This window comes from Kogia breviceps, chromosome 10 (genome assembly GCF_026419965.1).
Source record: "Kogia breviceps isolate mKogBre1 chromosome 10, mKogBre1 haplotype 1, whole genome shotgun sequence".
In the NCBI taxonomy this organism is placed as follows: domain Eukaryota; kingdom Metazoa; phylum Chordata; class Mammalia; order Artiodactyla; family Physeteridae; genus Kogia; species Kogia breviceps.
Window position 1 is genome coordinate 48,328,671 of NC_081319.1, and position 26,873 is coordinate 48,355,543.

Genomic DNA, 26,873 nt, shown 5'->3' on the forward strand with positions numbered 1-26,873 from the left:
CCCAGCCACAGCAATCGGACAAGAAAAAGAAATAAAACTGGAAGAGAAGAGGTAAAACTGTCACTATTTGCAGAAGACATGATACTTTATATAGAGAACCCTAAAGTCTCCACACAAAAACTATTAGAACTAATAAATGAATTCAGCATGGTAGCAGGATACAAGTTTGTTTGTTTTTGCGGGGGTTCATTTTGGCTGCACCAGGTCTTAGGTGCAGCAGGCAGGATCTTCATTGCTGCATGCAGGATCTTTAGTTGCAGCATGTGGAATCTAGTTCCCTGACCAGGGATCAAACCTGGGCCCCCTGCATTGGGAGCAAGGAGTCTTAGCCACTGGACCACCAGGGAAGTCCCAGGATACAAGATTAATACATAGAAATCTGCTACACTAATAATGAAATATCAGAAAGAGAAAGTAAACAAACAATCCCATTTAAAATGGCATAAAAAATAGAACTTAGGAATAAATTTAACCAAGGAGCTTAAAGACCTATATGCTGAGAACTATAAAACATTACTAAAGGAAACCAAAGATGAATCAAAGAAATGGAAAGATATCCCATGCTTTTGGATTGGTAGAATTAATATTGTTAAAATGGCCATACTACCCAAAGCAATCTACAGATTTAATGCAATCCCTATCAAAATACCCATGACATCTTTTCACAAAACTAGAACAGTCTTAAAATTTATATGGAACCACAAAACACCCAAAATTGCCAAAGCAATTTTGAGGAAAAATAACAAGGGTGGAAGCATAACCCTTCTGGACTTCAGACTATACTACAAAGCTACAGTAATCAAAAGAGCATGGTATTGTCACAAAAACAGTCATATAGATCAGTGGAACAGAATAGAGAGCCCAGAAATAAACCCACGCACCTACAGTAAATTAATCCATGACAAACGAGGCAAGAATATACAATGGAGAAAAGATATTCTCTTCAACAAGTGGTGTTGGAAAAGCTAGACAGCCACATGTAAATCAATGAAGTTAGAACACTGCCTCACACCATACACAAAAATAAACTCAAAATGGCTTACAGACCTAAATATAAGACATGACACCATAAAACTCCTAGAAGAGAACACAGGCAAAATATTCTCTGACATAAATCATACCAATGTTTTCTTAGCTCAGTCTCCCAAGGCAAAAGACATAAAAGCAAAAATAAACAAAGGGGATCTAATCAAACTTAAAAGCTTTTGCACAGCACAGAAAACCATCAACAAAATGAAAAGACAACCTGTGGACTGGGAGAAAATATTTACAGATGATGAGACTGACAAGAGGTTAATATCCAAAATATACAAACAGCTCATACAACTCAATATTGAACAAACAAACACCCAATTAAAAAATGGGTAGAAGACCTAAATAGGCATTTTCCCAAAGAATACATACAAATGACCAACAGACACATGAAAAGATGCTCAACATCACTAATTATCACACCAGTCAGAATGGCCATCATCAAAAAGTCAACAAATAATAAACGCTAGAAAGGGTGTGGAGAAAAGGGAATCCTCCTACTGTTGCTGGGAATGTAAATTGGTGCAGCTGCTATGAAGAACAGTATGGAGAGTCCTTAAAAAACTAAAAATAGAGCTACCATATGATCCAGCAATCCCACTCCTGGGCATATATCAGGGAAAATTCTAATTGGAAAAAATACGTGAAGCCCCAACGTTCACAGCAGCATTATTTACAATACCCAAGACATGGAAACAACCCAAGTGCCCATCAGCAGATGACTGGCTTAAGAAGATACGGTATATATACAACAGAATCTATATTTTTAAAAATATCTTTTGGCCACGTCACAAGCATATGGGATCTTATTCCCCAACCAAGGATCGAACCCATGCACAACTGCATTGGAAGCCGAGAGTATTAACCACTGGACCCAGGTAAGTCCCTATACAATGGAGTATTAGCCATAAAAAAGAATGAAATGTTGCCATTTGCAGCAACATGGATGGACATAGAGAGTGGTATACTTAGTGAAGTAAGTCAGAGAAAGATAAATATCATACGATATCATTTATATGAGGAATCTAAAAATACAAATGAATCTATATACAAAACAGAAACAGACTTACAGATATAGAAAACAAACTAATGGTTACTGGTGGGGGTGGTGGTGGCAAATTAGGAGTATGGGATTAGATACAAACTACTTACTATACATAAAATAGATAAGCAACAAGGATTTACAGCATAGCACAGGGAATTATATTCAATATCTTGTAATAATTTACGATGGAATATAATCTGAAAAAAAACTGAATCATTTTGCTGTACATCTGAAGCTAACACAATATTGTAAATCAACAATATTTCAATTTAAAGAAAATTTTTTTAAGTATTTGTTTTATCAATGGCTGAGTAAATGAATGAGGTCCCTAAAACTAGCATAATTTGATAGGCATTTGTTAAATAGTCAAAAATGGAGCCAATGTAGCTCCAATACCAATAACACACGTACCTCATGGTTTTCTGCACTAAACCTATGACGCCCAATAATTTCAGGGGTGATCTCCATTACATCAAAATAAAAACCTGAAACAAGACCAGGAAGAGATTAGCTGTCAGTGGTCAAAAACAAAAGATCAGCTTCTCAATAGCCTTAGAAAAAAGCAGGGTGAAATGACCCTATATCCCTTTTCCCCTGGACCCCTTATCCCCTGGAGACCTGTGAATAGTCTCAGGTCCTTCTCTCCAGCAGGACGGAGGGCAACTGGAAAGCCCTAGGCTAGCTTTTCGTGGAGACAGCGCTTCCTGCTCTCATGTGGCCGCCCAAGCCAGGAGACAGCTAGCTGTCCAACTAACCCTAAAATACCAGCATGGGTTTGACTACGGGAGGCACATCCCCTCACTGCTCAAAAGGCCTGCCCCAATGCTGGGCACTTTTCCTAACAAGACCTCGTGTCTGGGGCAGAAAGCTGCATGTGGGCATGCACCAGGGCAGAGTAGGCACTGTGACTGCCATCTCTGATGCTGTCACCAGGGGCTTCGAGGGGCACAGAAGATGCAGCTCTGGCCTGATCTGCCACTCCCCCCTCACTCAGACCACGGGGTCTCATGCTAGTTTTAAGGCCCATGGAGCAGAAGTGCAGACAGTCAGGGCTCCCGTTGGCTTCTCCCTGGCCCTGCCCCTCCCCACAGCAGCTGCTGCCCCTTCACAGACCCAGGCACCCCCAAACAGCCTACCCAGGTTTCCGCTGTTCCCCATCTCTGTGGACTGCAGCGCCTTAGAGAACTCGCTCCAGGAACTGGAAGCCAACTCATCGCGGATCTTCTCTCTCATGAGGGAGCCGTTTTTAAAGCTGCAGAAGTGCACACAACCTTGAGGGAGGGACCTGGTGCTTGCTGACTGGACCCACGGGCTTTGGTGAAGAGTCCCAGGTAGAGGGGCTGCAGGTCAGGCTGGACCACAACCCCAGCCAGTGCACAGCAGGGATCTGAGGTTCCTCCTCAGGTATTAGACCCAGCGCATGTCCCTGGGAGTCACCAGGAAATGCGCTTGTCGTGGGCTCTGTTTACAGGGGAGGTTGCCACAAAGGAGCCCCAGCGAGAGGCATAGCTGTGGTTTCAGCACATTGTACCACCTGGACCAGGGGCAGGGCTGGCCAGATTTACTAGACCTCCATATTCTCCAGTGGTTCTTGGAGCTTCAAGGCTAAAAACCCTCCCTTAGTAGCTTCCAGCAGGTCCCCAAATGCCTGTGTGGAGGGTGCAGAACAGACCCCTTCCATGAAAACTGTCAGGAAGCAGGATGTCCTTGCTACCATTGGCTGAAGGTCCACCATGTGCCAGACATAGCGTAACAACACTATGAAGTAAACCTCTTATTCTCCGCATTTGATGAGCAAGGTGTGGCTCAGATATGCTACGGGGTCTGCCTCAGGCCACACAGGGTACAGGTGTTGGGGATGGGATCTGTATCTGGGTTTGGGAGAGACTTCAGGTCCTGGGTGCTTCCCCACCCAGCTCTGCTCTCAGCAAGACCCAGTGAGTCCCTGGGATCTCAGCTGCCCCCAGAGCCTGCGCAGTGGAACGACCGGGGGGGCTGCACATGGTGCCAGACCTGCCCGCACCTCCTCCTCCCCACCCAACCTACCACAGGAGTGCCATGTAGTGCTGGGGGTCAACCGGGTTGCAGAAGATGTGGCCTTCCAGGGTGGGCCTGGGCTCCTGGAGCCAGAGAAATAGGGTGTCGCTGGTGCCCAGGCTGACCTGCAGAGAGACGGGCACAGGTGAAGAGGCTCCGTCTCACCAGCTCCACGCGCCCTGACCCCCATGGCTTTACTCCTCAGGCTGCAGACCTCGGATGAAACGCCACCTCCTCAGAGACACCTCTGCTGACCCTCCCACACCAAAGTCCAAAGTCAGCTCCCCAGATTCAGGCTCCCATGGATCCTGCTGGCCTATTCTCTAGAACCTACTACAACCACCTCTAACTCGTGGTACGGGTGACGGCAGGTCTCCCACTAGAAGCAGAAGGGTCTGAGTTATGTCTTCATCGCCTATAGGGAGCCCACAGTCCTCTAGCCCGAGGTCTGACCCTTCTGCCACTGTGCTCACCCGACTGGCCACTGTCAAGGCAGGCAGGGGGCCTGTCTGCTCAGCAAAGGCAACTGACCTTCTAAGAGAGGACCTGTGGGCAGGTCCTGGGGCCTGGGTCTCCCTATCCCCTCCCTCAGCTGCCTTTTGACCCTGGAAGCCCCTCTGATAGGCAGCAAAGATGCTGCTGAGACCCAGGACCCTCATCCCCTGGGGCAGAAAGCTGACCCTGCCTGAGGGAGTGAGTGGTCACCTTACCGCAATGTCACCTTCCTCCAGTCTCATGCCTGCCAGCGATGCTGAGAATGGGAGGGGAGCCTGTGGTTAGCAGGTCACATGAGAGCCACAAAGCAAACCAGTCATCCCCCCACCCCGCCAGATGGGAGTGCAGCCCCCATCTCCCACCCCAGTCCACAAGCTAAGGGAGATGCAGGAACAGGGTGAGCCAAGGTTCTCAGGACGTCCCAAGGGCTAGAGGGTGGAGTCTCTGTGGTCAGGGCCTCTGATCTGGACTCAGAAACCTCATCTAAAGGGGTCCAAACTCCCCACCCACTGTTAGGCACTCCCAGGAGTGCAGAGGACCAAGGGGGCCAAGTCAAGACACCAGGATACACACAGCGGAGAAAGACAAAGGCGAGGCCGGAGTGAGGGGCTTTCCCCCACCTCAGTGGTATGGAGAGGGGCAAGGTAATGTTGACTGTCTCCTTTATGTGAGGCCCATGACAGTGATGTTTATCTGCCTTCCTCACTGATACACCCTGGAACTGAAAGAAGGTCTGCCATGTAGCAGCAGGCCTAAACATTGAGTGAATGAATGAATGCAGGAGAAACGTGGGCAGGAACAGGTGTACTCAAACACTGCTGCTGAGGTATGATCAGCAGAGTGCCAAAGCCATGGATTCAGGAATCCTACCTCCGAGAGCTTATCCTATAGGTCGCAGGGGTCCCCAACCCCGTACTGGGCCGCACAGCAGGAGGTGAGCAGAGCTTCCCCATCGCTCGAGTTCCATCCCCCTCCATCCCCCACCCCCACCCCCACCCCGGCCATTGAAAAACTGTCTTCCATGAAACTGGTCCCCGGTGCCAAAAGGGTTGGGGACCGCTGCTATAGGGACAAGGGACAAGATAATGTTTGTGTGGCCTAAACGATAGAAGCCACGCCTACCTCCATCTCCCAGCTCCATCTGAGGGACACTGGCAAAGTAAATGCCAGAACAATGGAAACCTAAACAACCACTAATGATGTTGCACAAAAATATTGCCTTGATTGGTTAAAATAAACTGTTTATTTACGGGCATAGGAAAAGAAGGTTGGAAGGATAGCCCTCAAAATTTTGACTGTGGTTATCTCTGGTTTAAGAGATTACGGATGATTTTTTTTTTTACATCCTTCCTTTGGTTTGTCGGTACTTAAAATTTTTTTCTGCAATGAAGAGGTATCCCTTGTGTATAAGAAAAAAAAGCATAAGACTAATGCATTACTTAAGGCAGCAGCAAAGTGAAGGTCAGACTTAGGGAGGGACAAGCTGAGGGCTACCTGCCTGGTATCTCTAACATTCAGCCTGAAACCACAGTCCAAAAGGACAGTTTAGGAAGCTGCTTCTTTGTTGTTCCCTCTGAAACGTGCCCAGAAGCTCATGCTTCTGTGGTTCAAAAGCTGGCCCATTATTCTCCCTGACATTCTTCTAGTTGATAGAGTAGGTGTAACAATATACACTTTTGTAACCAGACTCACAAACTTAGGAAACAAACTTATGGTTACCAAAGGGGAAAGGCGGGGGGTGGGGGGGAGGGAAATACTGGGAGGTTGGGATTAACATATACACACTAATATGTATAAAACAATCAACAAGAACCTACTGCCTAGCACAGAGAACTCTACTCAGTACTCTGTGATAACCTATATGAGAAAACCATCTGGAAAAGAATAGATATATGTATATGTATAACTAAATCACGATTGCTAGACACCTGAAAGTAACACAACATTGTATATCAACAATGCTCCAATATAAAAAAACAATGCATTTGTTTCTAACGAGACTTGATGAAGTTACTTTCATTTTGAAAGGCAAACAAACATGGCCCACAAAGCATAGAATTGTCCTGAATCTGCACTTGTGCACCATCTATTCCTTTCTGAGGGTGACTCAGCTTTTAGGGCAGAGAGGAACTGGGGCCTGGCATCCTCCAGGAGCTGGGGCACCAGAACATGCCCACCACAGGCCGGAGCTTCCTCTCCAATCAGGCGCCCAGGCGACAGAGCGACAGGCTTCAAGCCTTGCTCCCGCAGGAATCTGGCCGCTGTCTACCAGCCTCTAGCTCACCTCACCTCAGACCAGGAACACGAGGGTCCTTTCTCCAAAACCTGCTCTGAGTTTGAGTTTGTGCCTTGACAACAGGGCTCCGTGCAAAGTTCTACAGAATCTGTGCAGGGACAGCGAGGCCCTCGTCTGGCTCCTGGGGGTTCCCTGCAGATGCCAGAGTGGAGGCCACCCCAGAAGGGAGGGGGCACAGCCAGGACACTGATGCAACCACAGGGGTGGCGGGGACATCCTTGCTGTGCCCTCAGCTCCAAAGCAGACAGGCCTAAAGCAGACCTAGGAGCACCACGAGTGTTACTCGTAGTGGTGGCAGAAATAGTGGTAATGGTGACTTAAATGTTTTTTCCCGGGCACAAAAATACACATAGATACTGCAGGAAATACGGCATATAAAATGATCATTATGATGATAAATGAATTTTAACAAGACCTTCAGCTCCATTTCTAGGCACACAGCTCCACTCCTAGACATGTGTGCCTCTCTCTTTTTATTTTATTTTTGCTGTCCACATCCTCATCTCTACAACCAGTAGGAGGTAAGTACAGGGAGGCTCACGGGTGTGGAAACCAGGAGAAGGGCTGAAGTCAGACCCCGGCCTCCACCAAACCTTTTCATATGTACCTGAAACTCACTTCCTTAGAGAAGGAATGACCTGCTTAGGATGGCAACTTGGGGTAGAGTTGCCAGATAAGATATAAGACGCTCAGTCACATTTCAAGTTCAGAGAAACAATATTTGGGACACACTTACACTGAAAAATCACTTGTTATCTGAAATTCAAACATTGCCTGGGACATACTCATCCTACCTAATCGTCTGTCCTTCCTCTAAATTCAAGTTTAAATGGGTGTCCTGTATTTGTATTTACTCTATCCAGCAACCCTGATTTGGTGGCCCATTAGGAAAAGGGCTGCAGAGGTGGGGTGAGGGGCAGCAGTCTGGTGGTACTCATTGTGGCCACCTGGCCTTTCTTTAGAGACCTGTCAGCTCCTCCAGGGGGGGCCTCAGGAACCCCCAGAGGAGAAGAGAAGGAGGAAGAGGAGACAAGGGGCTTGGATGAAGTCATACCTATAGGTCAAATGATGGGGCAGAGACTCAAAGCTGGGTCCCAGAGGAAGGGTTGGGGGAACTGAGATGTTTAGCTTGGAACAGAAAAGGCAGGTGAGCAAAATCCCACCCTTGGACGTGTTGAAACTGGAGGAGATTTTGAACTGCTGCTAATTCTGAGGCTGAGGATCTGGCACTCTGGCAGCAGCCACCAGGGCCAGGCAGGAGTGTAAATAGGTTGTATTTATTCTGTCCTTGAATTTGTCTTTTCATCACTTTTCTTCATTTTTACTGTTTTGTCTTTTCCCAAACTGATAATGTTGTAAATATTTGTTTTCAATTAGAAATTTAATAAAAATTAATGGCTGTTGTTTAAAAAAAAAAAAAGAAAGAAAAGAAAAGGCAGGTGAGGGAGGGTGGGCACTGTCTTCCTCAATTGCTGATCAGGTTTCACCTGGAGGTGCAGCACTCAGTGGCTCTTGTGGGCAGAGTCAGAGCCAAGGTGGGGCAGGTACAAGGCGTGAGAGTTCAGACCAGCAGGCGGGCGGGCACCAAGGGAGGGAGGGCCCTCCACAGACAGGCTTCCTCAAGAAGCCCCAAGAAGCTGGCTGGCATTCTCCAATGTCCCACAAGGACCAAGGCGGGCTACTGGGAGGGTGAAATCCCATGAGGTACTCACCTGGGTTGTCCCCAGTGAAGGCCACCACTTTGCATGCTGGAGGAAACCCATAGCGCTGGACAAAGTAGGAAGAAATGGCCCCCTGAGGAGAGAAGGCAAGCACGCTCTGCTGAGGCAAACCCCACCTGCTCGACACAACTGTCCGCACCTCGGGCCACAGGAAGGCTACAGGCCTGGGTGGAGCCTACAGTCTCATCACACCTGGGACATCCCTCCTGTTCACAAAACACCAGAGGAGCCCAGCACAGGGCTGTAACCACGCACGTGAGGTCATCCCGCTGCCTTGAAGCTCACTTAATTTTGAGATTCAAGGCAACTAGAACAGACCAGTTCCCATTGTGGACTTGCTTTGTAAGCTCCAGATTATGGATGTAGCATTAAAAATAAAGAAATAACAGGAGGAAATCATTAAGCAAACTCACAGAAGTAGATAATGCCTTGCACACACACTCTATCAGTCAGATTAAGAGTAATTGGACACGTTTGTGCAGAGGTCAACATTCTAAAGAAAATAAAGCAAGGAAAGGCAGTGTGGAGGAGGTGTTTCCACCAGGAACCACAGCTCTCAGGGCCCCTCCAAGACCGCCTGTGGGATCAGAGGGCAGGGATAACTTCTGGACAGACCTACAGTCTTTAGAGGGCATAGTTATGAAAAGAAAGCATTTCCCCCCCTTTCCCTGTCTTGGTTCCAAAAGTGTAAAATAAATGATGGGATTTCCTGGTGTCTGGGAAGAACATTTTACTCCAACCAGCCAACTTCCGGATTTACATCAGAATAAAGCCATCTCCTGGGAGATAATTGTCTTGGCCTACCTTGCCTCAGAAAACAGAGCCTGAGTCAGGGCCTGTGCAGGTGGCTTATTTTGGGGACGTAACCCCAGGAAATGAGAAGGGGACAGGGAAGAATGAAACAGGGAAGCGGGGAAAGCCCAGCCCAGGGTCCTCTGTGGAGCTGGTCATGGCTGTGAGCTGCGTCTGAGGAGCTGCATGAAATGCACGGGGGGGCTGTCCACCTGGGGCTGGGACAGGGAGCAGCTCTCCGTAGCTCCCCACCAGTGAAGGGCACGCGTGCGGTGCTAACTCCCTCAACCTCCTGGCTGGCAGAGCACAACTGTGAAGTCCCAGAAGGCTCCGGGCAGAAGTGAGGAAAATGAGATGCAGCTCAGGCAGGGTTCTGCTAGGCGACACCTGCGTGAAGCCAGAACAGCTGGCAAAAAAGGGGGCTGGGAGGATGCAAGGTGGGAAGTGTCTGCTACACTGTATCTCCAAATATTTTCCTGCAGAAAAGAAGAGAAAGCCATTTGGGCACCACCTTCAGAAAAAGGGATGACAGAAAACATGGATTTTGCTTGTTTCCCCCCATCACGTGGGTACCTATGTCACAAATGAAAATACACTTTCCACAATCAGTTCTTTTCCATTCCTCAAGCTGCTGGTGTCTGCACGGGCTACCTCTTGGAGGCATGTGTTCCTGGCATAAGGCAAACAAAGCCGGTTGCCGTGGACAAAACACTGCTCTCCATCTCACTTGAAACTGAAAGCCGGGGCTTCCCTAGTGGCGCAGTGGTTGAGAGTCCGCCTGCCGATGCAGGGGACACGGGTTCGTGCCCCGGTCCGGGAAGATCCCACATGCCGTGGAGCGGCTGGGCCCGTGAGCCATGGCCGCTGAGCCTGTGCATCCGGAGCCTGTGCTCCGCAACGGGAGAGGCCACAACAGTGAGAGGCCCACAAACTGCCAAAAAAAAAAAAAAAAATGCCACGTGTGGAATACCAGTACCAGAGGCTTGGCTGTTTTCTGTTAGCCCTTACTTTTTCTTTCTACTGTGCGTCAGCCTGCCTGGGTCCTGAACTGTCTGCTTCTACAGGGCAAGACACCCTTAATTTAAGCTCTGTGCGGTGGCCTCACGGCACCCTTTGGATGATGACGATTTGGCTTTGAGATTCTGCTCATGGTGGTAAAGGCTGTTTTCAGCAGGTCACTGTTCATCTCAGAAAGTGCTTCTGTGGTTGGGACTCCACACGTGAGGAGTAAGGCACTCATGATAGCCTGGTTCTCCTGGTGGCCCACCCCTCCCAGCTCTGTGACTCTCCCTGGGACTCAGGGGCCCTTATCTTTCCTTCGCAGCCAACGCTCTGCACCACCCAGGGGTTCTGCTGTTCTGGCTGTGGGGCACATGCTCTCCGCCAAAGGGCCGAGTGCAGGGCCCAACCAAGAACTTAGCTGGCCAACTAGGGGAAACCAGGGCGTGGACAGCCAGTGTCTATCCCGAATGTGGGTGCCACACTGATGGTTAAAGGTTTTCTGTTTTTAATAAATTTATTTATTTATTTTGTCTGCATTGGGTCTTTGTTCCTGCACACAGGCTTTCTCTAATTGCAGCGAGTGGGGGCTACTCTTTGTTGCAGTGCATGGGCTTCTCGTTGTGGTGGCTTCTCTTGCTGCAGAGCACAGGCTCCAGTAGTGCAGGCTTCAGTAGTTGTGGCATGCGGGCTCAGGAGTTGTGGCTCGCGGGCTCTAGAGCACAGGCTCAGTCGTTGTGGTGCACGGGCTTAGTTGCTCTACGGCATGTGGGATCTTTGGGACCAGGGCTCACACCCATGTTCCCTGCATTGGCAGTTGGATTCATAACCACTGTACCACCAAGGAAGTTCCTGGTTAAAGCTTTTTAATTGAATTGTTTGTTTTTTTGCTGTTAAGTTGTATGAGTTCTTTATATATGTATTAGATATTAACCCTTTATCAGTATATAGTTTGCAAATATTTTCTCTCATTTGATAGGTTGCCTTTTCACTTTGTTGACCGTTTCCTTTGCTGCGTAGAAGCTTTTTACTTTGATGTAGTTATTGCACCTGAGTACAAGACACTGATACAGACATTTCGCTCTGAATCATGTCAAATACTTATCTTGTACTAGACAAAGTCACATGTGTGTGTGCCCGTGTGTAAATGGATGTGTGTGTGTGTGTGTGTGTGTGTGTGTGTGTGTGTGTGTGTGTATACTACACAGCTTCCCCAGCAGCTGCCAGCTCTCCAGTGAGTCGCGTCACTGGGCAGGGAACCTACCACAACCGAGCATGACGGCACCGGCAGGCCGAGCTTCTCCTCTAAATGAGGTGCACAGGCACCAAGGCAAGCCTGCGACCAGACTTTGTCCTGGATCTGCAACAAATTCATTCCAGAACCTAAGGAAGGAAGGAAACAAGACAGAGAAATCTTAAAAAAGGACCTTTTGTAAAAATGCACAATTCTGGCCGAGAGTGGATCATTCTCACAGCAAACATATACCTGGAGCTCTTTCCCGATGGAACGTATACAATGTGCCTGGTTAACTCTGGAACCAGAGAGACAGAAGTCAGCAGGGCCCTTAGAAACACATGCCTCCGCCCCCCGAAACATTCCTCACGGGCTTAAATCCCACAGTTAGCCTGGAAATCCACTGCTCTAAGACCTGGCTGGGGGACGGGAGCTCCCACCAATGTCACCTAGGATGGCTCTGCGTGTCCCCTAGGGTTCAAGGCTAGGGGCAGCCCTGGCACTGATGTGGGTCAGCTCTCAGGGATTTCCCAATCACATCTAACTTTTTGAGGAAAGCTCTCAGACACCTCTAAACTTCCTCATCCTCGTCACTAAGATCAGCTAACTCTTCCCTAAAACGATCTACTTCTCCCAAGGTTCTCCTGAGGATGGGGAGGGGGGAGAACCCAGAGGTCGGGTGGACAGCCCTCCTCCTCCTCTGTGGGCCCAGGTGGAGGCGGGCAGGTGGGTTGGGTGCTGCTAGAGCCCTGTGCCCATATGAGATCGTCAGACTACTGGTAAATTAAGAGGTGACTTCTGGACAGTGAAGGGAGTGGGTGGAGACTCAGCTGAGGATGAAGCTCAGGAATGTCTAGAGCAACAACGTAACATTCCCCAGCAGCGCTTAGCAGCTGGCTGGGGTGAGTATGGAGGACACAGGTGGATACAGGCTATTCCATGGGTAGGGCTCTGCTGGTCTGAGCTCCAAGGAGCTGGATTCCTGTGTGGGACGACGCTTTTCTTCTCCAGATTGCGAGCGAAGCTTTGGGAGCACTCCTTAGTCACCCTACTTGCCCTGAAAACGAGACTAGCATCTGGTACACGACAGCACTCACACACTTCAGCTGAGCTCCCAGAGACTCGGAGCAACTCGAGGCTCTTCCGAGGCCACTCTCCCGGGCCTGGGCTCTTGCTCTGCATTCTCCTCCCTCCATGCTAGTCTCACCCAAAGAGCTCCTTCAGCAACCTCCTCCCAGCTCTCCTTCTTCACTGGCATCGTTTGCATTTATTTATTTGTTTGTTTGTTTATTTATCAGAGTATAGTTGCTTCACAGTGTTGTGTTCGTTTCTACCGTTCAGCACAGTGAATCAGCTATACATATACACATATCCCCGGTCTTTTTTGGATTTCCTTCTCATTTAGGTCACCACAGTGCACTGAGTAGAGTTCCCTGTGCTATACAGAAGGTTCTCATTAGTTATCTGTTTTACACATAGTATCTGCATTTATTTTTGTTGGGGTTTTGATTCCAGAAGCTCACCACTCTCATGAGTTCCCCAAATGTGGACAAAAACTTCAACAAGTAACTCCTTGTGGGAGCCAGGCTCCAGGATGATTCCCTACTCATCCCCTAGTGTTCACACCGTTTGAGGTCCCCTCTCCCTGTTCCCGTAGGTCTGTGTGACCAGGGACAGGGATGTACATCACTTCCAAGATCATGTGAAAGACTCTGCAGCTTCTGCTTGGCCGCTGTCTCCTCTCACCCCTTGCTTGGGGTGAATCCAGCTCCCACACGGGGGAGGGGCTCACGTGGCAAGGAACTGAGGCCTCTGGCCCACAGTCACGTGAGGTGGATCCTCCAGCCCCAGTCAAGCCTTTAAGTGACCGCAGTGCTGGCGGCCAGCTTGACTGCCACCCCCTAAGAGACCCTAGGCCAGAACCATCCAGAGGAGCCACTCCCAGATTACTGACCTTCAGAAACTCTGTGAGATAATAAACATTTATGACTCTCAGCTGCTAAGCGCTGGGGCCATTTGTTACACTGCAAAAGATAATCCACTCCCTTCTTGGCAACAGACGGTAGGGCTGGAAGACTGGCACCCACCCGGGTGCGTGGGGCTCACGCTGCCCGCACGCCCGCTCAACAGACCCACACCATCAACTCCAAAGACTTACCATCACTGTAGTCAATAGGAGAGTGAGACCCAAGGAACAGAGAAGCAGCAAAACTACTGACCAAGGAAATTCTCTGCAGAAGAGAGAAACACAGTGTGATTTATGACTCACTTCCATAAACAACTGACTACTTCTGACACACACACGACAGGACAAGAGTTTTAAACTGGGGAGGGAAGTTGAAATTTTTAGCAAGATGCCCCAGCAATGTGAGGGACTGAGTATCCCTCTGTCCTTCAGAGCATTTTGAGTGGCTGGAATACCAAGAAGTGACTCCTTAGGAAAGCCCCTTGCTCTGCAGTTTCTGATGAGCCATAAAACTGTCAAGTTCAAAATGAAAAAAAAAAAAAAAAAAAAAAAAAAAAAAAAAAAAGGGGAGTTCCCTGGTAGGAAGGATTCCGGGTTTTCACTGCCTGGGGTGTGGGTTTGATCCCTGGTCAGGGAACTAAGATCCTGCAAGCTGCGAGGCACGGCCAAAAATAAAAACCAACAACAAACAAACCAACTACAAAACCTTATAAAAAAGCCACGCTTAGGGAAGCAGGTTTTCACCCAGAATCCATATGCCAGGGAGTGTGGTGCCCTGATTTCCCTCCTCCATGTCTGTGGTCTTTATATCTAGTCACAGAGGAAGTGGGATGCATGGCCACAGGATTCAGAAACAACAAACACAGTCTCAGGAGTTCAGAATGAGAAGGGAAAGCTGGCCCCTCAGAAGCCAGAGGCGCCAAACATGAGCGGGAGGAATTGATAATGGATTCTAAATGTCACCCTGAGGGTCTCTGCTTCCACATGGGAATCACGGGCCCTTGGACCAGGGGAGAGAATGCCATCACCTCCTGTCCCCAGTTGGGCCACCTTTGTTCCACACATAGAATTCAGAGAATTTTTATCACCCTCTCCACCCAAAACTTTCATTAACAGCTAACGCTGCAGAGTAATCTGGAACCTTGAATCATTAAATTAAAAACTGCATGTTAACATCCAAGATTTAAAAGGCAGTTTGGTTTAACACAAGCTGATCATTTTCTAATTACTCAGAGAGGACAATCACTAGCCAGGATGTTCAGCTGCTTCTCAGGCAGCATTAAGTGCTGGCTTTCAGCAACTGTGGATCAGGGAATGAACCTGGGTTCCTGGCTCTGGTTGAAGGGCCACAGCTGGAGACACTGGTCCAGCCTTACAAATTTCCTAAGAAAACAATGACCCCACACCAATCAAATGCAGGTAACCATCCTGCATTAACCAAGGAAATTGAGTAGATAGAGCCTAAGGGCACCCAGATCTCCTACTCAGGTGGTCCCAGGAAGACACCAGTCCCCTGCTCCCACCCTGACCCTGACCTCCACCCTTCTGGTCAGGAGAGCCCGAGAATTCTCTTTCCCACAATTCTGTTCTTTCCCCCCTCTTTGGAAAAAGCCTGACAATGAGAATAGAAGCAAATTGAATATATATCATTTTTAATGTCTGCTAATCAATGTTTTTAACCCATGCACGAGATTTATTTATGCTAAGTTATAAAAGGAATTCAACTGTGACTTTCAATCAAAGAGGAATGTTTAGGGACTTCCCTGGCAGTCCAGTGGTTAAGACTTAGCCTTCCAATACAGGGGGTGCAGGTTCGATCCCTGGTTGGGGAGTTAAGATCCCACATGCCTCGCAGCCAAAAAAACCAAAAACAGAAGCAATATTGTAACAAATTTTTAAAAGACTTTAAAAATGGTCCACATCAAAAAAAAAATCTTAAAAAAAAAAAAGAGGAACGTTCAACCAACCTCTGTGTGTGAGTAGGCCTCGGGGTTCTGCTGGTAAAGCTTTGCAATTTGGTTTCCTGTAAATCGCTGGAAAAAGAGTGCAAATTCTTAAAAACCCAAATCCTACAGGGAAGGATCAACTTCATAAAGTAAAGTTAGTGTAGCATGCTCTGAAGATTAGTTAGCATAATGAAAGCTTAAGGCCTCAAATCTGGAAATGTTTGATGTTTAATGAACATCGTTAGTAATAACCTCGCTCCTCACACAGGTGGGTGTCTGCTCTGACCAAGGGCACCCATGCAGGGGACTCAGGTATTATCCCCACCCACATTCTTCTTCCTTAAGGCAACCCAAGTGGGGTTGGTCCTATCCCCCAAACCTCTGCTCCAGGGAGTATCGAATTACCCAGCTGGGCCAACAGCAGCCACCCTACGGGATGGGGTAGGACCACGGATGAAGCCAACAGGAAAGAGGCACTCTTACTTTTTTTACTTTCCCAGGAGCTGCACTAAGCATCTTACAAGCACTGACTCCTTTCAGCTCCAAAACTACCCAAAATGTAAGTGCTATTTTTATCTCCAGGTTAAAGAGGCTGAAACTGAGGTGCCATCCTCACCCCCATACACAGCACAGCCTTGGTCACACCTCAGCCCTGACCTGGGAGGGCTAAGGAACAAGAGGAGGTCTGCCATGCTCTCTGAGCAGCACACATGGCCTTGCGCAGAATCAGGGGCCAGAGTGCCCAGTCCTGGCTCCACAGGGGTGGCACCCACACAGCCTCACGTGATCCCCACAGGGACAGGTCACCAGCCGTGTCCTCCCAGACACCCAGGGAGAAGGCATCAAAGCCAGCAACCGGACCTTCCTCCTGGCCCAGTCCGTCCCCAGCGAGTGGCAGGCGTCGCCCACCTCATAGGCTCGGGACCCGGTGAGGCAGCTGAGAGCCTGGGCCCCACCCACAGTTGCCTCCAGCTGGCGGCACTGGGCTGTGGTGCTGGAGTCCATCCACACCGGGCAGTCACTGATGGAGAAACAGGCCTGGAAAGAAGGGGCAGAGGCACAGGCATGAGCTCCGCCCACTGACTCTGGGGGCTGCCCTGGCGCTGGCAGTCACACCCATCACAGCAGCTGTGGACGCCTCTTCCCTGGATGTGACCTTGGAAGACCCACGGGCAAGCCCTTCATGTCCAAACCTCGGCCCGGCCTAGCGGGGTCTCTCCCCAGAAAGCTCAAGGTGGAAGGTTCTGGCAAGGACATCTGAGCACCACAGGCAACACCAGAGATGGGCGGTGAAGGGCCGGAGCTGCAGCAAAGGGCAGCTTGGCGGCGGCCTGTGGAGCCTGGGAGAAAAGGAGACACCGCAGTCTACCTTCCCAGCATCACCGGGAGGCATCACGTCCCAGGGGGAGATTCCCGAGGGGGGAACTCGCCACAGAGTCCTGCTGGGCTGGAGGGGACCAGTGTGACGTGGGCTGTTAGCACCTGAGCCTCTGCCCAGACAGCAGGGATGTCTGTGGCAGGCAGGCAGGGAAGACCACGCTCACAGGACTGCTGCCCAAGCCAACTTCCCACACCCCTGACGATGCACAAAAGCCCCAGGCTTCAGGGCCCTCAGGACACGGGGCCCTTCTCCCCACTACGGAAGTTTCTCAGACTCCCACAGCACGGCCAGTTACCTGCAGCTGCTCATGCAACAGGAGGTCCGGTGACAAGCTTGTCAGCACCTGGCTGGCCCCAGCCTTCCAGTACACGCTTCCATGTTGCTGCCGAGGGAAAACCCAAGCCCATGTTCACGTGGCTGTGGCCACACACCTGTGTCAGCCTCCTGGGGACCCAGAAAGACCCCAGACCACACGTCAAAGAACTGGACTCCAAGCCTGCCCCGCCACTTTAAGTCGCAGAGGTCATCACCTTTATGAGACTTGGTTTTCATTTCTATAATATGGGGAGGAACTCTGCCCTGTCCACCTCGAAACTTGTAGGAAGGGTCCAAGAAACTACTATCAGTCTGGATTTTGGTGGCTTTGTAAAACTGTATTTAAATATATTGCTTATAATACTACCTGACATTCACTCATTCATTCACTTACCCATTCTTCATTCAACATTGATGGATCACCCAGATCGTGCCAGGCATGGGACAGATGACTAGGGTAGTATTGTCGCTACTCTGCAGGATACTGGAGTTGAGTCAGGGAAAAGGACACAAACGGACAAAACCCTATTAAGTGCAGTGGCAGGGTTGTGGGAACACAGAGGACGGGCATCTAGCCAGCTGGGGGTGCAGGTGGGTAGAAGTGAACGTGATAATTAAGGAAGGATCCCAGAGCTGAGGGTGCAGGTGTTCCACGCAGAGTAACCACAGCTGAGAGAGGCTGGCAGCTACACGGAAGGGGCCTGAGGCTGGGGCGGGGGGCAGTGGGGACTGGCGGGGAAGGTGACAGCCTGAGCCTTGACATCCATGCTCGGGAGGCTGGGGTTTATCTTGGGGTGGTGAGAACTCTGGATTGGCAGGGGAGTGACATGGCCAGGGATGAATGTATGAAAAGGGCTTGTGGGAGTCATGGAGAAGGTAGGTTGGAGGAAGGGAGGAGAAGCAGAGGCCTAGAGAAAAATGATGGGTACTAGGCCTGGGGCAACAGAGGCGGAGTTGGAGAAGAAGTGGCAGACTCAAGAGTCATGTACAGGGCTTCCCTGGTGGCGCAGTGGTTGAGAGCCCGCCTGCTGATGCAGGGGATACGGGTTCGTGCCCCGGTCTGGGAAGATCCCACGTGCCGCGGAGCGGCTGGGCCCGTGAGCCATGGCCGCTGAGCCTGCGCGTCCGGAGCCTGTGCTCTGCAACGGGAGAGGCCACAGCAGTGACAGGCCCGCGTACCGCAAAAAAAAAAAAAAAAAAAAAAATAGAGTCATGTACAAATCAGCAGCACGGGGTGACCCCCTGGATGTAGGGCTGGGAAGATGGAGGGGTCAGGAACGACACCTGGGTTGTGGCCCCGGTGGAGAAGGAGAACTCCCCAAGAAAGGGCACTGGAGGAGGACATCGGGGGAAAGACAGTGTGCTCAGTCTGGGACATGATAAGTTTGGCGTATTCCTGGGACACCTGGCCAAGGGGGCGGAGGGGATGTCTGGGAGGGAGAGGGTGTCCAGGCCTGGGGTTCAGGTGAGAGATGTGGACAAGATCACCAGGGACTCTGTTTAGTGTAACAAGGACACAATCAATACACTCCTGTCAGGTCAGGGGAAGAAGAGGCATCTTCAGAAGCATCAGTAAGCGCTCTCTAACGAGGATGTGAAGACATGCTAATCCAGCATGGAGCAAAGTGATTTGGAGAATAACACTGGACTTGAATCCTGACTCCTCCTCCTAGCAGCTATGTGACCTTGGGCAAGTGACATCACCACTTGGTGCCTCTGTTTCCCCATGTAAATGGCAATGATAATAAAAGCAGCTAAAACTTAAATTTTTTTTTGCCCTGTCCTATGTATTTAACATTCACATTGACCCTACAGCACATGAGAGTATGGAGGCACCAGAAAGCTGAACGACGTGCTCCAGGTTGCTGCTGGTAAATGGCAGAGCTAGGGATCAAACCCAGAGCCCCTGCGCTAACCACTGCACGATACCACCTGGTACAATCGTTATGAGGACTAAGTTAGTGCATGTAAAATGCTCAGTACTGCACCTGCCATACACTAAGTGCTCCATGTTCTTTGTCACCATTATTACTAATATCTCTACTACTAAAACTGCTATCATTAGCATGATTTCTGACTTTACTTTTACTTCCAAGAAAGAGAAAAGCAATTTTGTGCCCCCAGTCATGGTACATTCATGTCAAATGCTTCCTCTTCCCCTTAGAGGACCTCTATCCAGTGCCTCCTCACCCTGTGTCCTATTTTGTATAATGCTTAATTGTAAGAACTGTCTCAAATCCTTTTGCAAGGAGGCAAGTGATATATCCACCAAGGTGAAACAGCTATACGGATTTTCACTGCAACAAAATGTGCGCCGTGGCTTTCAAGAACAAGCACCTTCCCTCGAGGGAAGCTGTCACCTCAGCACCTGCACCACTGCCCAAGACAGACTCCCTTATGCCATAGATGGAGGGTGCAGCAAACAAACCTGGCCCGCCCCAGACAAGGCGAGGACTTGAGAGAAGTCAAAGCCCGAAGCCTTCATCTTCTCCAAGATGATATCCAAAGCCTGAGAAGAAACACAGAATCCACCGTGACTGTCCTGAACCACAGAACCAGGCTAACACACAAGCCTTGATTTGGACTGTAAGTGCCTGCCCTTCCAGCGGAGGCAGAGAAGGAACTGATGACTCGGGATTTGGAAGCACTAGAATAAATACATCAATTAAACGAGTAGGCATCAAGCAAACAAAAAAGTGAGCTATGCTAAAAATATCTTAAATAAATGCAATCAGAAACCAGCACTCCTCAAATTTTGCTTCTCCAACTGGTGACTTCCAGGCGCGCAGGAAGAGCAAAAACGAGGTGGCTCAAATTTCAGTTTCTTTTATCTGCATTTTCAACTCACATTAGTGATATAACTTCACTGCAATGGAGAAGCAAAGAGCAAAGCAAAGCCTTCCATCAGAACAGGGCTCCAGGCCCAGACTCCTGTGTCCGGGAGTACAGGCTGGAGGGAGTAGGTAAAGATGGTGACCATTTGTCCCAACCCCCTATTTCCCCTTCCACCGTCTGGTTGGAACTGCCTTTCTGGCAAGACCCCATGTGTGGGATGGATGGTGCCACCCAGCAGAGCTTGACACTTCCCTGGGAATTAGATACGGATCCCAGGCTGTGTTTTCTTCAGGGTACAGAAGCCACTGGAGATTTGGCCTGACCCTCCCACCCCCATCCTATGCCGGGAGGGCTCTTTCACAGTCCTGGCTGCGTCGGCCAACTTGGCGCTGCTTGCCAAACCTCAGGCAGGGAGTTGGGCAGAGCTGGGGAAGGGACTGGCAAAGCTAGAACAGGTCCAGTTCTGGGGGCCCCTCAGGAGTAGCAATTATCCTGGTCCCAACCCCAAGCCTGGCTCTCTACTCACTTGCCACCTCCCCAAGTTAAGGCCTTGGCCCATCAGAAGCCCCTGACATCCTCAGTGGGACCTCCAGACAGCGACTCTTTTTTTTTTTTTTTTTGCGGTACGCGGGCCTCTCACTGTTGTGGCCTCTCCCGCTGCGGAGCACAGGCTCCGGACGCGCAGGCTCAGCGGCCATGGCTCATGGGCCCAGCCGCTCCACGGCATGTGGGATCTTCCCGGATCGGGGCACAAACCCGTGTCCCCTGCATCGGCAGGCGGACTCTCAACCACTGCGCCACCAGGGAAGCCCCAGACAGCGACTCTTGCCGGTTACCCCCACTGCCACTGCCCTGTGGTCCGGCTCAGCCCCCCTGAAGTATTTCCCCAGCAGCCTGTGTGGCGGAAGTTCATCCTTTATCCCCAATCCTCCAGTATGAGTCAGGGTCAGGCCGATAAAAAAGAAATCATCCTTGTTACATTAACAGAAAGAAGTTAGTACAGGGAATCGGTTAAACAGGTACTGGAGGACTGAAAAAGCTTTGGCCAGACACATTCAGTCCTGCCTTTGGCTGGCCTCTAGTTTCAGGGTCTCAGGTCCCCTGCAACCCATGAGGCAGCCCTTGGCTCCTATCATACCTGCCTGTGCTGTCCACACACCCTGGCCCTGTGGCCCCGTGGGTCACCCGGATCTGGCAACAGGCATCTTCCTTTCTCACTGGTCCTGAGCGGGCAGGCCTGGCTTGGGATGGATCTGAGCCTGACTAGGCAGGTCACAAGCCACCATTCTGAAGGCCCCTGCCCTTGGAGTTAAAGAGTCTGGCGACTGAGCACTAAGAGAAGAGCCCAAGGGCCATGTTTGGATCTCAGGGTTCAAGGGTGGCCACCGGGCCTGAAATCAGAGTGTTTGGGAAACGTTTGCTCTGTGGAATTTTAAAGATGGTCACTGGCAGGACTTTCCAGCTGCTCTGGCTTCAGAACCTGGAAGCCCTTTGTGAGTCCTCTCAGCTCAGGAGTATTAAGGCTGAGTCTGGCCCGAGGACCTCTCAACAGAGGCTCTCGTGAGCTGCCACCTTTGGGCTTCCTAGCAAATCGCCAAGTCTGATGGTAAGATGGGCTGGGAGAGGAGAGGGACAGGAAGCCCTGTACTTACCTGGACCCACATCAGGACTGGAGAAGTCACTGTCAGCCCATCCTCGTGAACATGAACTCCACCCTGAGTCCTACAAGCAGAAGAGAGAATGTGGGATAGAGCCTTAGGAGGGGACCCAGTGATGGCAGATCCTGGATCCCTCCACAGAAGGAGAAGCACCCTCCCACCCCCACAGTCTTGTGTGGGAACTCTAGATTGAACAAGGAAGATGCTGGGCGAGATGGAGAGAGAAGGCATGGAAATTGCCCGGTGTGGCCCAGAGGTGGCAATTCTCGGAAAGCACCAGCAAAAACAAGCCTTCTAAGTATAAGGGGTTCACCCTGAAAGGCAGTCACTTGGAGCAGTGAGCATGAAAGGACCGGAGAAATTTGGGGTTGGATTAGAAGCCCTTCCAAATCCACTTCATAATCTTGGAGTGAGGAGGCCTTTTAAACAATGACTCAAAACCAAGAAGCAACAGAAAAAGAGACTGAGAAATTCAAGGACATAAAAAACAAAAACTCAAATATGGCAACAACAGCAATAACCCAAGCAGAAGAAAAGAAATAATTAAAATTAGAACACGAGTCAATGAAAATGAAAAGAGAAAATCAATGAAACCAAAAGTTGATCCTTTTGAAAGATCAATAAAATTGATAAATCTCTAGCCAGGCTCATCAAGAGAAAAAAGAGAGAAGACACAAATTCCCAACATCAGAAATGATAGAAAGGTCATCACTACTGATCCCACAGGCATCAAAGGACAATAAAGTAATATTATGAACAACTCTATGGCCACAAACCTGATAGGTTAGATGAAATGGACCAGTTCCTTGAAAGACACAAACTACCAAAACTCTAACACAGGTGGCCTGCAGTAATATAAAATATGAAAGCAAGGGCTTCCCTGGTGGCACGGTGGTTAAGAATCTGCCTGCCAAAAAAAAAAGAATCTGTCTGCCAATGCAGGGGACACAGGTTCGAGCCCTGGTCTGGGAAGATCCCACATGCCGCAGAGCAACTAAGCCCGTGTGCCACAACTACTGAGCCTGCATTCTAGAGTCCGCAAGCCACAACTACTGAGCCCACGTGCCACAACTACTGAAGCCTGCATGCCTAGAGCCCATGCTCCGCAATAAGAGAAGCCACCGTAATGAGAAGCCCACGCACCACAACAAAGAGTAGCCCCCACTTGCTGCAACTAGATAAAGTCCGTGTGTAGTAATGAAGACACAATGCAGCCAAAAATAAATAAATAAAATAAAATTTAAAAAATATATGAAAGCAAGGTGGCTTCCAACTTCAGCTCAAAGGAGACACATCAGCTGGGGGAGAAATAGATGGCAACACAAGGTGATGGGCAGTGAGAGGGAAAGGCCAGCAGAGAAGGCTTCAAGAAGGAAGTGACATCTAAAATAGACATGGAGGGAAACTTCTACCAGGACCTCTCTGAGACACCTCAAAATCAACAAATCCACAGCTGTTATGGACTGAATTGTGTCCCCCAAAATTTATAAGTTGAAGGACTTCCCTGGTGGTCCAGTGGTTAAGACTCCATGCTTCCACTGCTGGGTGCACAGGTTCGACCCCTGGTCGGGGAACTAAGATCCCACATGCCACACAGCACAGCCAAGAAAAAAGAAAATTTCTTGAACTGAATAAAAATGAAAATACAACATATCAACTTGAAAAACAAAGATTAGGACATAAAATAACTGGGAGACACCAGGGGTGCACTCACACAGAGAGACAACCATGTGAGAGGCAGCAAGAAGGCAGCCATCTGGAAACCAAGGAGAGACCTCAGAGGAAAGCAATGCTGCCAGCACCTTGAAATTGGACTTCCAGACTCCAGACCCCTGAGAACATAAGTGTGTGTTATTTAAACCACCCAGTCTGTGGTATTTTGTTCTGGCAGCCCTACCAAACTAATACAAAACCTAAACTCATGATCTTTCTTCTGGAAACCAATTCTCTTTCATAGTCTACCATCCACCCTGAATGCCAGCCAGAAGCCTCACCTTCATATCTCATATTCAATTCTGTACCAAGACCTGTCAATTTTACCACCCAGCTCTCTCTCCTCCAGTCAACATCATTTCTCATCCAGATGATCTTGAAAAACTTCCTCAGTAGTTTTCCAACCTGTATTCTGGCCACATCCCACCTGCTTTCCCACTGCACCAGAGAGATCTTTTCAAAACACAAATAAAACCATGTCATACCTCCCCGGACCCCCCATTCCTATGGCCCTTCAGTGGGTGACCATAGCTTTTAGGATAAAGACAAGTTCTATTCCATGGCCTATATGGCCCAACCCAGCTTCCACCTCCCTCTCTGCTCCCCAGTCACTTGGCCTTCTTCAGTTCCATGAATGAGCAGTGTTCCTTGCCACAGGGCCTTTGCACATGCTGTTCCTTCTGCGTGGAAAGCTCTCTACCTTCTATCACCTGGCTAACCTCAATCATTCAGATCTTGGCTTAAGCACTACTTCCTTAGGAACATTCCCTAAACTACTCTCACAAGTCTAGGTCATATTCCTTTACAATAAGCACTTGAAGAAGTGAGTTTCTTTCCTTCAATGGCCTTCTCTGAGTTTATGAACAAACATTCTTTTGGGTTTTTCTTTTTTAATCAATCAGTCTTGGATTGATATCAATCCCCCCCCACTCAATGGGAAGCTCTGGGAAAGCAAGGACAATGTCGTTTTTTCGTTCACTATTTCAGCACCCAGCACGGTGCTTGGTACAAAGTAAGTCTCAACTGATACCTACTATACATATATGAAGCAATGAGTGGAATTGGAAAGGAATGCAGAAGTGTGCATTCTAGGCATAGAAGAAAGATGCTGAGAGATTTATTAAGACAACCCCTCTTGCAGTTTGAGGAAACCAGAACAGTGTGGTTTATAAATTTAAAAGGTTGAAGGAGGGGGAGTTCCCTGGTGGTCCAGTGGTTTGGACTCATGCTTTCACTTGTGGGGGTGGTGCCCAGGTTCAATCCCTGGTGAGGGAACTACAGTCCCACAAGCTGCACACGGTACAGCCAAAAAAAAAAAAAAAACAAGTTCAGGGAGGACCTCAAAACCAACCCCCAACACATACATGCACACTAGATACATACCCAAATTCTAGAAGGTCTCTGTCAAAATGCACACTGTCCTCATAGAAGACATTCAGCTCTGCATCAACAGCAACAACTTTTACCTGGAAGGCATTAAAAAAAAACAATGTATAGAATTTTCCTCAGTTTCTACACTGGTCCAGGGATATGAACATCACCAAGTGAAGCCCAACCCCCTAGAAGTGGTTCAGTCTGGAGACCTCCTTGAGGCTGGGGTACATCATTGTAACCATGGGAACAGAGGCCTCATCTGGGGACATATCCAAAGACTTAGTAAAATGGAGAAGCTGAGGCTAAGCAGAAACACCCATGTAGCTCAGGGAATTCTTGCCCTCCAAACAGCCAAAGCCACGATCCTCTAGAGGTAGATGTTCACAGATGAGCTGGTTCCTGTGCCAGGCAAGGAACCCTGAGAAAGTCCTAGAGGGGAAGGCATGGGAGGCAAGGTTTTGAGATGTCTCTTGGAGGTCCATGCCTGCAGAGATCTGAGAGGCAAGGTCCCTGGTCTGTTCCCACAGGCCATAGTCAAGGACCAGAGACACATGCCCCAATGGAGCAGACCTCCAAACTCAAGGATACAACTCCTTTCCTGGACAGATGGAGAAACTGAGGCCTAGCAGGACAACCTGACTAATCCGAGGTCCCACAGGACTTTGATCAGGGATTGGCCTTGCTCCCTTGACCCATTCGAAGAGGGGGATTTCATTGCAACTGTGTTGATTTCCCAAGTTAAGGAGGAGCCAGCCCCTTGGCACCCCAAGCCCAATTTGAAGACAAATTTTGACTCTGCTTGCCTGTCTTACTGGCCCTGAGAGCAGCACAGCTGGGCACGTTGACCTGAGCACGCTGGTGCCAACCAAGGGCTGTCACAGGGCAGAACAAAGTTCAGGTGTACACTGTGCCCATTTCACTTAAAAAAAAAAAAAAAAAAGCTCCTAGCGGTGATCTGGTTGCAGTTCACTGGTTCTGCCTGCGTGTCTACCCGTCTGTCTGGTCCTCTGTTTACTGTAGCTGAGCTCCTTCGGGTCCCTGTCAATCTGCGCCCATGATGGCACGCGAGCCCTTCGGGTGCCCCCCCCCAGCCTTCCGGGCATTTCCCCGCCACGTGCCCGTGGGTCCTTCGGGAGAGTGGGGGTGGGCGCCCTTTCTGGGAGTGCCGGGGTCCAGGCTGGACGGAGGCGCCGGGGCCCCGGGAAGCCCGAGAGGGAGGAGCGCCCGCGGCGCGGCCCAGGGTTCCAGGCGCCCGGGTCCCCCGACAGCCCGCCCGGCGTCGCGGAAGTGGCGGCCCCGCCCGGCCGACCCCGGGCCCGCGCCGATACCTGCTGCGTGCTGAAGTCCCAGCCCAGGCAGCAGCGGCGACCAGCGTGCTCGGCCATGGCCGCAGAGGTTCCAGGAGGCGTGCCGCTGTCTCGGTCCTTCCCGCCGCCGGACTGCCGCCGCGCCCCAACGCTCCGATACGCCGGGGTCCGCCCCTCGCCCCGCCCGGCCGGACTCCGGGACCCGAGGCCCCTTGCGCTCTGGCGCCGCCTGCTGGTGAACAGGGCGGGGACGCACCGCGGCTCGGCCTCCGCCTGCGCTTCGCACCTGGGAGACCGACGGGTGTCCCCTGCGCAGCCCCCTGCGCAGCCCGTTCCCTCCAATCCCGCCCCGCCCCGCTTCCCATCCAAATGTTCTCCCTGCCCAGGCCCGGCCTTAACGCTGCCTGCCTTCTCTCGGAGGACGCCTGGGCCAGAGGATTCAACCTTAAGCCGGCTTGTCCCTGTCTCTCTGGGGGCCCTGAGCCTGGGGACCTCCATGGCCGTCCTTCTCGGGTACTGCAGCAGCTGTCCACTCATGGTGGTGAGTTAGGGGGTACAGGGAAATGTGCCCTGGGGTTGGAGGCACGGGGCTCCAGCAGGCCCTGTCCTGACCCAGTAGATCTCAGTAGTTTCCCAGCTGTGACGTGTGCCACATCCCACCTCTGCATTTAAAGTCAGAGCTCCTGAGCCACCTCGCCCCCACTTCCCCCAAAAGGGGCTCCTTCGT

The 26,873-nt window shown here is 50.2% G+C and overlaps 1 protein-coding gene across 1 annotated transcript in view; it reads right to left on the reverse strand.

Annotated features, from left to right (window-relative positions):
- The window catches only part of XYLB (xylulokinase), a 42,469-nt gene extending 16,147 nt beyond the window's left edge, over window positions 1–26,322 (reverse strand). The window contains exons 1-14 of the mRNA XM_059077354.2: window positions 26,168–26,322; window positions 24,849–24,931; window positions 21,747–21,816; window positions 19,688–19,768; window positions 17,240–17,326; window positions 16,473–16,601; window positions 15,585–15,650; window positions 13,810–13,882; window positions 11,682–11,800; window positions 8,618–8,699; window positions 4,825–4,865; window positions 4,124–4,239; window positions 3,214–3,329; window positions 2,489–2,562 (exon numbers count right to left, since the gene is read on the reverse strand). Coding sequence (XP_058933337.1) covers window positions 2,489–2,562; window positions 3,214–3,329; window positions 4,124–4,239; window positions 4,825–4,865; window positions 8,618–8,699; window positions 11,682–11,800; window positions 13,810–13,882; window positions 15,585–15,650; window positions 16,473–16,601; window positions 17,240–17,326; window positions 19,688–19,768; window positions 21,747–21,816; window positions 24,849–24,931; window positions 26,168–26,224 — 1,194 coding nt within the window. The 5' untranslated portion in view covers window positions 26,225–26,322. The remainder of the gene's footprint in view (window positions 1–2,488; window positions 2,563–3,213; window positions 3,330–4,123; window positions 4,240–4,824; window positions 4,866–8,617; window positions 8,700–11,681; window positions 11,801–13,809; window positions 13,883–15,584; window positions 15,651–16,472; window positions 16,602–17,239; window positions 17,327–19,687; window positions 19,769–21,746; window positions 21,817–24,848; window positions 24,932–26,167) is intronic.
- Window positions 26,323–26,873: the final 551 nt, after the last annotated feature.